The sequence below is a fragment of the Melanotaenia boesemani genome, chromosome 1, assembly GCF_017639745.1.
Source record: "Melanotaenia boesemani isolate fMelBoe1 chromosome 1, fMelBoe1.pri, whole genome shotgun sequence".
Classification (NCBI taxonomy): Eukaryota; Metazoa; Chordata; class Actinopteri; order Atheriniformes; family Melanotaeniidae; genus Melanotaenia; species Melanotaenia boesemani.
Window position 1 is genome coordinate 39,908,576 of NC_055682.1, and position 12,330 is coordinate 39,920,905.

General features: G+C 37.5%; 1 protein-coding gene and 1 long non-coding RNA gene across 7 annotated transcripts; both read right to left on the bottom strand.

The window, feature by feature from the left end:
• Window positions 1-5,084: 5,084 nt before the first annotated feature.
• LOC121639474 lies at window positions 5,085-8,613 on the bottom strand. 4 transcript variants are annotated; one of them, XM_041984744.1, is made up of 7 exons: window positions 8,487-8,613; window positions 8,242-8,378; window positions 8,065-8,158; window positions 7,621-7,953; window positions 7,363-7,543; window positions 7,048-7,140; window positions 5,085-6,918 (listed from the first exon to the last, which is right to left on the bottom strand). In XM_041984744.1, the coding sequence occupies exons 1-7, from the start codon at window positions 8,490-8,492 to the stop codon at window positions 6,908-6,910; spliced, it is 855 nt and encodes a 284-aa protein (XP_041840678.1). In that variant the 5' UTR covers window positions 8,493-8,613; the 3' UTR covers window positions 5,085-6,907. The 4 variants fall into 4 exon arrangements, with proteins under 4 accessions (XP_041840678.1, XP_041840651.1, XP_041840669.1 ...); XM_041984717.1 differs by having other exon boundaries at window positions 7,013-7,140; XM_041984735.1 differs by having other exon boundaries at window positions 7,013-7,140; window positions 8,553-8,592.
• Window positions 8,614-8,680: 67 nt separating this feature from the next.
• On the bottom strand, window positions 8,681-10,265 carry LOC121639538. Of its 3 annotated transcripts, XR_006010186.1 has the most exons (5): window positions 9,718-10,040; window positions 9,532-9,616; window positions 9,191-9,278; window positions 8,982-9,116; window positions 8,681-8,845 (listed from the first exon to the last, which is right to left on the bottom strand). It is a non-coding gene; the product is annotated as an uncharacterized LOC121639538 (long non-coding RNA). The 3 variants fall into 3 exon arrangements; XR_006010185.1 differs by lacking the exons at window positions 9,532-9,616; window positions 9,718-10,040 and adding an exon at window positions 10,057-10,265; XR_006010184.1 differs by having other exon boundaries at window positions 9,532-10,040.
• Between the last annotated feature and the right edge of the window lie 2,065 nt (window positions 10,266-12,330).

Sequence of the window (12,330 nt, forward strand, 5' to 3'; positions counted from 1 at the left end):
CTGCACACACTGTCTATTGCGGTCGACTGTATCAAATGCAGCACTGAGGTCCATTAAGACTAAGACTGACAGTTAGTACTAAGACTTAAGGTTAGTAAACAGGACAAGAAGCGTTAAAGCTTCTGTATGAGTTGCTCTCAGGTACCACCCAAACAGCTTAGCTGAGCTGCTTAACCTGTGTGGCATCTTTTTTTCTGTATAATCTGGTTTTGATCCATGTTTACTTCATCAGACAGAGCCGAACAGCTGCCACCAGCAGCCCTCGCTGCATCGATCAGGTAAAGAAAACAGCTTTAATTATGGGATAAGCTTTGTGCCACTGGGGAGCGAATCTGAATTCTTTATATTTGAATTTGAATCATTCAATTTGAATCTGAATATACCTGTTTGAATAATTGCTTTAAAAAACTGAATCCAAATGACCATATTTGATATTGAATCTTTGTTTTTTGAATGTGTATATTGGTAAAGTTGAAACTTTTGTATTTGAAAAAATTCATTCCCTAATTCATTTTCATAGTTCAGTTTCAGTTCTCTCCATTCAAATTTAGATCTGAAATACAAATTCAGATCTGAAATTCAAATTCAGATCTGAAATATAAATTCAAATCTGAAATTCAAACTTTTGTGCCACACATCCGGGACCTGACGTGAGGCAAAACAAGTCGATCGCAGATGGAGTAATGTCAGTTTTGTGCAGTTGTTTTCAATGGCTGCAAACAGGGGGAGGGAAGAGAGGGGAGAGAGAGAAACGCTAAGATCCAGGGCAGTCACTCTCGCTACAAGTTACCGTTTCTGCAATGGCACTTGCCGTTTCTGTAGCGGAAGTTACCGTTTCCTCAATGGTCTCAGCGGTTTTCCACTGTGGGCTGGTTGCAGACTTTTCACATTAGTAGTAACTCCTAATACAAGAAAAATATGTGTAAATTCGCACAGATTAATGTGCACCTCAAGTGACGTACATACACCGTCCTTCAAATATGCCAGTATCTTTATGAAATGTTGCATTTAATTTTAAATAGGTCGTCAACTGTCTTTCTGTCTCAGCAAGCAAGTAAGATCACGTATCCGTTGATCGTGACAGTAAAGATACTGGCATGTCCACCGTGGTGTTTGAAGGATGGAGATTTAACGTTTGTGGACCCTGACCATTGCTGGTTGGGACGTTGCGGGACGACAGAATGTTGCTCCTTTCTCGTCTCTCCTGGACTGACGGGGCCCAATAAGACTTGAAGCTGCTTCCACAACGATGCGCCGTCACAGACGTGATCTGGCGTGTCTGCAGCCCGGTGAGTTTCTGTTGCCACGGTTACCAACTAGCGTTAAAACAACAATTTACAACAATAAGGCTATTTGACCAGAACTTCTTTTATAGGTGTCCATATGGACACCCTACAGCTAATAAGAATCGAATATTCACCCAGACCATTCATGTTTTAATCACACAAAACAACTAAATGATGTCCCAAATACAAAACGGACTTAATCTTCCAAGGTTGCGCCCTCCTCTGGCATATGAAGGCTGCAGACAGAAGTACAATGAAGGGGCTTGATCTTCAGCCTACATGATGGTTATTGCATTGATTATTTAATATCAAAATGGAACAGATCTGGAAAGTTACTATATATATATATATATATATATATATACACATGCACATGTAGTATATTTTTATGTGTTAAAAAAATTAATGACACGTTTATTGTTATCAATAAGCGATATTACTAAAATGTTTCCAAACCAATGCAAAAAAAAGCTGACCCATTATAGCTTACATGGTGTATGTACGTCACTTGAGGTGCACATTAATCTGTGCAAACCTACACGTATTTTTCTTGTATTAGGAGTTTCCACTAATGTGAAAAGTCTGCAACCAGCCCACAGCAAACCGCTGAGACCGTTTAGGTAACTGTAACTACCGCTACAGAAACGGCAAATGCCATTGTAGGAACAGTAACTGCCGTTGTAGCGAGTGGCTGGCCTGGATCTTAGCGTTTGTTCATTGAGAACAACTGCACAAAACTGACGTTACTCCATCTGCGAGCGACTAGTTTTGCCTCACGTCAGGTCCCGGATGTGTGGCACAAAAGTTTGAATTTCAGATTTGAATTTGTATTTCAGATCTGAATTTGAATGGAGAGAACTGAAACTGAACTATGAAAATGAATTAGGGAAGGAATTTTTTCAAATACAAAAGTTTCAACTTTACCAATATACACATTCAAAAAACAAAGATTCAATATCAAATATGGTCATTTGGATTCAGTTTTTTTAAAGCAATTATTCAAACAGGCATATTCAGATTCAAATTGAATGATTCAAATTCCAATATAAAGAATTCAGATTCGCTCCCCAGTGGCACAAAGCTTATCCCATATTTAATGCACATAAAAATCTCTGCTCTTGGTTTTATGGAGATCAGAAAAGTTAAATGTTGTCACAAACCGGGAGATTGGACTCAAATAAATCAGTATTCCAGAGAAAGGTAAAAATGGTTTATTTGAACAATGAGAATGTGTAATGGTGTTCTATCCGGTCTCGCTTGGTCAGCTCTTCGGGTGCTGTAGTGTAGTTGGTGAGAGTAAACTGGCAGGACCGGAAAGGCCAGACAGGAGACCGCTGGAGTGGGTAGACAACTGCTGGATAGAGAATAGGTTAGTGGAGGAATAACTGGCGGGGGTCAGGGTCTCCAGCCCACAGAAGCGGGTGCGTCTGGGCAGAGAAGATAAGATCCAGAATCCAAATCCAAGAATCAGTCCAGAGGTCAGTAATCCAGAAATCCAATAATCAAACAGAGTTACCAGTCAGGGGGCAGGCTGAGACGGGGATCCAGGTCCAAAAACAAAGTCAACAATAGGCAGGCAGGCAGGCAGGCAGGTAGGTAGGAAAACAGGCAGAACAACGGCTGGATGTGTGCAGGGATGAACCAAGACGATCTGGCGGAGAGAAGCTGTCACAGGCAAGTATTTAAAGGGCGCCGTACAGGTGAAGCGCATTAGCAATCAGTGTGGGGGAAAAAAAAAGGTGCGTTCAGGGAAGCTGGGAAGTCCTGATCCTTATCAGACGAACCATGACAAAATGTAAACAGACCATGTATGCTTATTTACAGATACTTGTTTAAATGGAAAAAGGGGAGCTGATAGAGCCACACAGAATTGATTGTAATAGCAGCCTCTGTCATTTCAACTGGATTTAACCTTTTTTTTAATGTTTGAATCTAGTTGAAATGACTGCTTTCACAACTTGGGCACACCTGGACAATTGAGAATTTTACACTATATATTATAATGAAAGATTGGCTTTATTAGCCATCCTTCATGTTTATAACTTGTGTTTTATTCTAAAATATTTATCCATTCAGCAACTACCAGAGCCAGCGTCAACCACTCTCAGCCAGCACCTGGTAAAAAAAATAAAAACATCCTATTGCATTGTATATGCAACTTGTTGAGTGTCACTATATTACAATTCAAAGTATTTTATTATAGTTGCTGTGGGTTTAGTATTGGTCTCCATCTGTCTCCACCCTCCCATGTTTTTTACATGAAATAGAAACAGAGCCGACACTCTTCTGCACAGCAAATTCTGGCCTTTGGAATGAACTCCGTTGGAGTTAAAATCAACTCGTTATGAGTGTACATGCGTGACCACCGAATTAACTACCAGGCATAGTTAAAACAACTCTACATCTGTAGTTGAATGTTTACCCTCTGTTCAGAGTTAATGTTTAACACAATCTGGTGTTAAAATACTAATCCTATTTTGAGTAAAAGTAACACTCAAGATGATTTAATTTTAAAATTAACCCTCTACCAGTGTAGAAAAACAACTCTCAAAATATAGTTAATTCAACACCTTTTAGTAGTAAATGTATTTTAATACATCATATTTTGTGTAAAACTGACTACAGTGAACACATGCTTTTAACTTCTCATTTTATTTTAACAAACCTTACATGAGGCAAAGTCATGCTTGGTTACATTTTAAATAAAGTGCTGTCAAAAAAACTGTAAAATCTGACAGTAAAAAACAGTATTACAGCAAAAAGATCAAGTCAGCAGCACTATTCACATCTCAGCAGTGCAGAACATGTTTTACGGATAGAACATACAGGAAAATTCCACAAGGAACTCATACAAATCAAATCAGATAATACAGCTTTCTAAAGTAACATAAAATTGTGAATCACAACCATATGACATCTGAGCATCAAAAGGTTTGAAATGTCTTAATTTCTCCTTCTCTATCACTAGTATTTTCCTTGGTACATTCTCCCTGATTTGAAAAGCATGGAAATGATCATGGAAATAAGTCTCATGCTCAATCAACACAAAAAATACTTTGCCACTGTGCAAAACAATTGAAGCTATTTTGCTGAAAAGTGGTGTGTTTTCATCAGTACCGGTGCAAACAAATAGTCCAACACGATATTCAACACCACAACATTTGACCCATTTTGTAAAACTGACAGTGGCTAGTGAATCAACATGAAAAAATGCCATTAAATCTTCTAAAAATTCCAGTAATTCAGGTGAACACAACTTGATTGGTCCAGACTCTACTGCATTCCAAGACAAGCACTCCCAATGATACGCAACTGCTAACTGGTGTTTGTTTGCAAGAGATACAGTCAAATTCTTAAAGTTCTTCACACAATCTTTGAAAAATTTATGTTTAGCTTCGAATCTCATTGTCCAAATATGAATAAGTGGTCCAATCTTTCTAATGCATCTCGGGTAGTGCAACATGAAATGATGTTTTGGAAGCAAGTTTTTTGAAGGGTAAAGTTCTTTAAAGAGACTATGGTGTTCGATAATAAGGTGCTTCAAATACACCGTCATCCCCTCAGTGACTGAATATGAGAATACAATATTTATAATGTTTAACAACAACAGCAATAAATGCCAGTGCAGATCATCCTCTGGTACCAGGTCACCAAATATCAAAGGTATGTTTGTGACTAAACACAGTGTTTGTGATGCATTTAATCCTATCCCATGCCCTCCACAGTCAAGGTTAATATTGGTTGGCTTGTTTTTATTTTCTAAATACCCATAATTAAAAGCATATATTCAGTTCAACAAGGTTTCTTTGGAAATTAAATGTTCAATCAGATATTCAAAAAGTAGTCGTATCTCAAACTGGCCCACTCCTTCCAATATGTCGTGCATTATGTCCACAGCATAGTTTTCTGCAGTATTAAAATACTTTAAGTTATTAAGTGTGCTTTTCCTCTTAATGCCAAATGAAGAGGCAAGTGTTGGTTCATCAATCAAATTGGCATAATGCTGATCGTTTAGAACTGGTGATCTTAAAGTCAACCTTGGGTCATCCTCTGAGAAAACTGACTGAGCTGTGAATTTATCAATTAAGCAAAATCGACAGAAATAATGTGCACTAAATGACTCCAGGTACCCAAGAATGCAATGCATACCCAAATTGTCACCAGTAATTTGAGCAAGTGTACCACATACAGGGTGTTCTGCAAATGGCACAGCAATTCCAACAGTTTCTAGAATTTTCAAATCACTAATTAAGGGTTTCAGTATTTCATCAATCCCATATTTTTTTACATCTTGTGCATAAAACAAAGATACCAAGTGGATGTTCATGAGGGCTGAATTTACTTTTGGGGGAAGATTTCTGAGAATAAAGTAAAGGCAGCCAACTTTATGTATGCCTTTTTTTTATCCAAGAGGATTTGCACATTCAAATTCGTCATAGTACAATTGAATTTGGAGACTATGTCTATAAACTGAATATAATGGATGACTTTCAAAGTAGCTTCCATCACAGAAGTCTTCATAAACATCAGAAAAAGGTGGCCTAGATTTTTGTATCAACTCGCATATGCTTTCATTTCTAAAAATGAACTGGAGTGTCTTCAAAATTGGAATATATGTGAATTTATCATTAACAGGAACTTGTTCATACATTCCAGTTTTATTTCGTCTCGTATCATATCTAACTCCAAGGTGCACCTCAACTGGCTCTACTACCCCCCATTTATCCCTGAAATATTTCTTCCACTTGGTATCAGAGTTCAGCTGACTGAAAGGATTGTCAAACTTTTTAAATAAGTCTTCCATGGCTGATCTAGATGGATTATTTCCTGGAAGTAAGTTCAATACCTGGTCCTGAATATTGGACTGCAGTTCCTCCACAAATTCTTCAAGATTTTCAATTGTGGACAGAACCACAGAATTTGGTACACCGCTCCCCAAAAGCTTGGCTATAATTGAAGCACACATATCTTTCCTTTGAGTGGATCCTGAATGTCCAGTTTCAACATTTTGGCATTGAGATGAAGTAGACGGCATTTCATTGTCTAATGACTGAGAATTGCCATCTTCACTTTCACAATTGGAAGGATCCTCACAGGGCTCAGTTGAAGAATGAATATTAATAAGATGTCTCCTAAATCCAGAATAACTGGAGAACTGCAAGCAACAACCGGCCTGGCCACATTTCAGTCTTAGACTTTTCCCTGGATACATTCCATGAATTAGTTTGAGGTGCCTGAACAGATGCACAGTTGTACCAAAGGATGAAGCACACAGAAAGCAACTTAGCATTGTGGCTGAGAAGGCCAACTAAAGCTTGTTCAACAACTTTGCTCTCAGCTCTTTGACTTTTGGAGTTTCTTCAGTTGTGCCTATGTCAATATTGTACACAGTTGTCTGCAAAAATGTGTACAGGCTGGACAGAGCATCATCATACTTCACACTGAAAACAAAATGAGACTTGAACAACTCATCAAAAGCACCTAAGGATGTACATGACTGACAAGGCAGAAGCTTCTTGTCCAAGACAATGTAGAAGGTGAAAACCTGTGCCTTTGAAGTCCCACTGGCAAGAACATATGGCTGACGGGTTTCTGCAGCAGTCAAGAGATGATCCTCAAGGCTATTGCATGACTGAAACACACACAAACAAATGTGCTTATAAACAATTTGTTTTTACAACTACAAAATATCTTTTTTGGACCAAGACTGTGTTGTGCAAGCAAACCTTGTGAAATTTCACTAGATGATCCATTGCCTCACCAACACTGATCTTCTTTGGCCGCTTTCTGCCAGCTGGTTGGGGAGTGAGAAGATGCAGCAACACAAGAATGGAAGCCATGTCGCTATCCCACTCTGGAGACAAAATGAATACAAATCATTTTAAAGGAAGATGCCTACAACAAAAATGGAGTAAAATTATGCAATGTACATGGATAAGTAAACATTGATATATTCAGGGTAGATGAATATATTGAAGTGCATCAGAAGCTTGCTCTTTGGAAGTTTTAAACACAATATAATCTGGATTATTTGACAACGATAAGAACTACAATGCTCTCTTGATGATGGCTGTACCTGGCTCATCAGTAGCATCAGACCTTTCATTCAGGGCAGCTTTTAACTGCTGTTTAAGGAGAACAGTCTCTTTCAGGGCCCTGGCCTCCTGGATGACTTTGTCTTTGAAACTGGTGTTCCATTTTTCAAGGAATCTTGAAGCGACATCAGCTCCAAACATCAGTGAGAAGTCTTGCAAAATCTAATTAAAAGGAAAGGACAACCACATCAAACATTTTGTTCATTTTAATGAAATAGAAGATTAGATTTAATACCTACCAGTCCTTTGACATCCAAAAAACGAGGAAACATTTGTAGGACATCAGCTGCGCGCTGTGGGTCATGAAGGATCTGCTGACGGTAGCAGAAGGTTTCTCTCATCTTCTGGAACACCAAGTCCCGATCAGTTGTGTAGTGAAGGAGAGACATGGCTTCCATACATTCGTCTCCTTTTCGCTGGTCATCCATGGTACCAAATGATCTTGATGATGTAGGACCTCCTGTGAGCACCATGTTATTCTGGGTTGTTGACACGGTTCTGGATTTACGCTGCACTGTTTTCATACGCCACTGTAGAAAGCCTTTGTTGCTCTGAATGTCATAGAAGTGTTCCTAGAAGGAGAGCAGTATAACATGTTTGAAATAAAGAGTTATTTAGTAACAGTACCTAGAGAGCATTCATTTTTGTAATGGTACTTATAACAAAGACGCAAAGGAACTTACATATCCCTTTTTGGAGTACGGGTCCTTCAGAGATGGGAACAGTGACACAATTCCAAGGGCATGGAATTCCTTTGTTGCTTTGCTAACAGCTCTCCTGCAAGAGTGAAAGTCTTGTTCATATAACAATTTCACCTAATTTAAAGCAAAACATAGTAATATTCTCTTAAAGCATCTTACCCTTCTTTTTCATGCATATGAGCCACAATAATGTTAACCATTAACCGCCGGGTAGAATCTTTTAAACTCCCAGTCTCCTCATACTCTTTTATCACAGTCATGCCAGCTGGTTTTGAGGAGAGAATTTGCTCTACATTCTAAAACAAAATAAAAAACAAAAAAAGTTCAGAACAATCTAAAACCATACCAATATCTTTTAAATTGAGTACAATATTGCATTACTGATCACTTAGGTTTTTATTAACATACATTTTTTGCAAGGATACTATTCAAAGGGGGAACAATCTGACATCCCTGATCACTTGTCTCACTGCTTAAACTGCTTGAAACAGAGACTGTATCTGTAAGGGATGGTGAAGAGGTCCTATCATCCTCTTGCTGCAGGATTGTCAAATCTGAAGATCACAAAACAGCCAGAGTATAAAAGATATTGGAACTACAATCAGCTAAAACAAGTGTAACACATGCCAGAATAGATATTTATTATTTCAAGTCAAAACCTGACATTTACATTAGCTCTACTTACCACAAGTAGTGAGGGTCACATACTCAGTCAGGTCTGAACACTCAGTAGAGATCATGGATGCTTCAGCAACTGGAAGGTCTGAAATTCACATACAACTGACTGTAGACAGACAGAATCTTATATTTTGATGTTATTATTTAATAACACTTATTTTATAAGTCACCGTCCAACCCTAAAAAAAAATTTCTGCAACAAAAGCTCTTTAATGTCCTACCTTGATCAGTGTAGATGAAAAAGCATATTTCTTTGGCTGTTGCAAGGTCTGGAAAAACATCCTCATCAACTTCCACACCCTGGTCATCTGTGACCCTCAGTGGTGTAGTCTCTGGTATCAGAAACTTCTGCTGGACTAGCCATGACAAAAACACGTCACAAAGTTATCTCCTATCCTGTTAATAGCTGAATGTTAAACATTTAGCTTACCTGCAGTGATAAACTCTGCGAAGCTAACTTCTTCCAGTTTCAGATATTTCTTTTTTCCTCCAAGTTGTGCTTTTATTAACATGTTGGCCTGACGTTAAGGGAGAAAACAGGCATTATTTTTTGGACGACTGTAATTGAATTATAAAAGTTTAGAATTAACATTATAAAAATAAAATCATTAAAAAATTAAATTACTAAAGTATTTTTAACTGAATTATCTAATGCGTCGCATCTAAAATAGATTTGATGATTTGTTGTGACTATTACAAGGTCTGAAAAGACATCCACGTAACACGGCTTAACTTTCTGACTTAGCTGTTAGCACGTTGGTCCGGACTTACTTTGACATCGAGTCCTCGCGTTTCCCCCACATTATCTCAAAAGAATTGCACGCAATTGCCTGAATAGAGTGTCTACCCAAAGAAACTAGGAAAAAGAAATTAAGAAAAAAGTAGGTGGCATGTTATCGCAACGCCATTAACGTTAGCATTCTCACAAATGTTAGCAAGAAAACTACATCAGCTTACCAAAGCTCACGAATACGCCTATACATTCAAGGAAAAATATACGGAAGAAAACGCCTCCTAGAAAGAAGTTAGCCACCGTCAAAACAACTGTAGGGACTACTTTTTACAGTCTATGGTTGGAACACATGCCGGGCTAACGGAGCACGCTTAGATGTGGTTTAAAAAAAAAAAAAAAAAAAAAAAACTCGGTTAAGTTCAACTGTGCAACAGAACTCGTTTACCGAATAAAGTAACGACATGAACAAACTCATATTGTACTATCTGAAAGAACAAATATCTTCGTAAATAACAGAATATAATATTCTTAAATTAATAGAATTATGCTTTTTATCTACATACCTCACGATGAAATCTTTGATGCTGCTCACGCCATGCCACACTGAGTCTAACACTGTGGTAGAGTTAAGAGGACCCCTGAGCACCTGTGGAATAGACCCCTAAATAAAACACTTCCATGGAGTACTGTTTAACTCAAACGAAGGTCAAAGTTGGAAAATAAACTCCAAAAATCTAACACTTTAACAAATTTTTGCTTAACTCCAGATTTTTCCACTCCACAAATTTGCTGTGTGGCTGCTATGCACGACAAGCTGTTAGACGCTATAAAGCAGAGGCAAACTGATGCATCTTCAACATGCGGCAGGTCTTCCAGGAACAGGCACAGAGCGAACGGCTCTACGGGCGGAGCTGAAGCCAGCAGAGATCTGTGATGGAGGGTCTCTGGGTGTACTGGACAGGATGGCAGGAAAAGCCAGAGTATATGCATCATCATATACATCACACACATGTAAATAGTTATTGTTGCACTGCTGTATTCACTATAAAAAATAAATAACTTTGTAAAGAGTCAGAAGTTTTCAGTTTTTGTCAGTTAGATGTGGTTTGGCCACATCTATAAAATATTAGCTAATAAATATATTAAGTAGTTATTAACCAATTATAGCTATGAAATATTTAATAATCCATCTTTACTCGCTACGTTTTAAGTTTTTATCCTGCACCTGCAACACAAACTCAAAGTGGTGGTGGTGCCACCAAAAATAAGCATAGACTAGTTTTTCTGAATCACTCTGACACAGGAGTTTTGAAATATTAGATAGGTGGAAGAAGATGGTTCTAGAAACCTGTTTTCTATGTGAGCCTGGTCAAGATTCCTCACTGTAGCACTGGATGCCACATTAATGCCATCCAGATTAATTACATAGCTAGACAAACTCAGTAATGTCTGAGTTTAGAAAAAGAACATTCAATCATGCAGGACTTTATTTTGAAATCTTTACACTTGCTTCCAGTCAGTCACAGAATAGATTTTAAAACCTTTCTGATTGTTTACAAATCCCAGAATGGTTTAGGCCCAGAATACATCTGTGATATGTTCAGAGAATATAAACCTAGCAGAGCTCTTAGATCCAAAGACTCTGGTCAACTAGTCCAGACCAGAGTCCAGACTAAACATGGAAAAGCAGCATTTAGCTGTTATGCTGCAAAAAAATAGAACAAACTGCCAGTGGAGACATTTTTAAATCCACGTTAAAAACAATTCTTTTCTCATGGGCCTATGCATGAAATCTGCATGTTAACTTTTTTATCTTATCTTGCTTTTAATAATTTTAATGTAATTTATTGTTTTATTGTGATTATGTGTTGATGTGTTTTACTATTTCTAAATATCTGTAATGCTTTTGTTTTATGTAAAGCACTTTGAATTGTCCTGTACCTGAAATGTGCTATTCAAATAAACTGTCTTGCCTTTATCAAAGCAAAATATTTTTTTAAATATCAAAGGAATAATCTAATTTGCATACTTAAATGACAACATAAATCTCTATGGCAACGGAACATTCCAAGAGCATGACAGTGTGTTCTATTGTACAGAGTTCCATTTCAGTCGGACACCAGACCAGGAGAAAGCACTGACATTATTTCAGAGCCTTTTGACCAACAATTTTGGAAAACAGCGACACTCGTGGATTTTCTAGGAAGGAAAAACATTTTCCTGCATCAGCAGAGATTTGAGAATCAGCCTGTTTTTGACCCCAATGTAAGTAACCAACTTCACCCTCCTCCCTATTGTGAGAAAAATCACGTTTGTTTTAGGGATAAATATAATCCAACACCCATAAGGATTGGTTTACTTTCAGGCAGGTAATTTTTTTCCTTTGAAACATAAAATTAAAACACACACAATATATATTAAGAAGAAAAAAAAAAGGAAAAACACATTTGCAGACCAGAAATAATTTCTGTATCACGTAACTTGTCTCAGATGAAGAAATGTAACATTGTGATGCTTGTAAGTTTTTCTACTATCATTCTAAGTACAATACAGAAATTAGATAATGAACTGTTATCCTATTTTTAATTTTGGTTTAGGAAAATTAAAATAGGAAAAACAAGCAGTGTTTCTGTTCTTTTACTTTTACTTTGAAGGAAAGAATTAACTGCCTGCAGTACAGCGATCAGATCGTAAGATCACAAATTACAAGCAAAAACAATTCACTCTAGAAATTAGAGTTAACATTAATTAAAGGCTGTCATGATCATAACAATATGTTTTAGATTAAGTTAAAGTAGGAAATTGGAAAACATACATATTAGTGCTGTTCTTGCAAT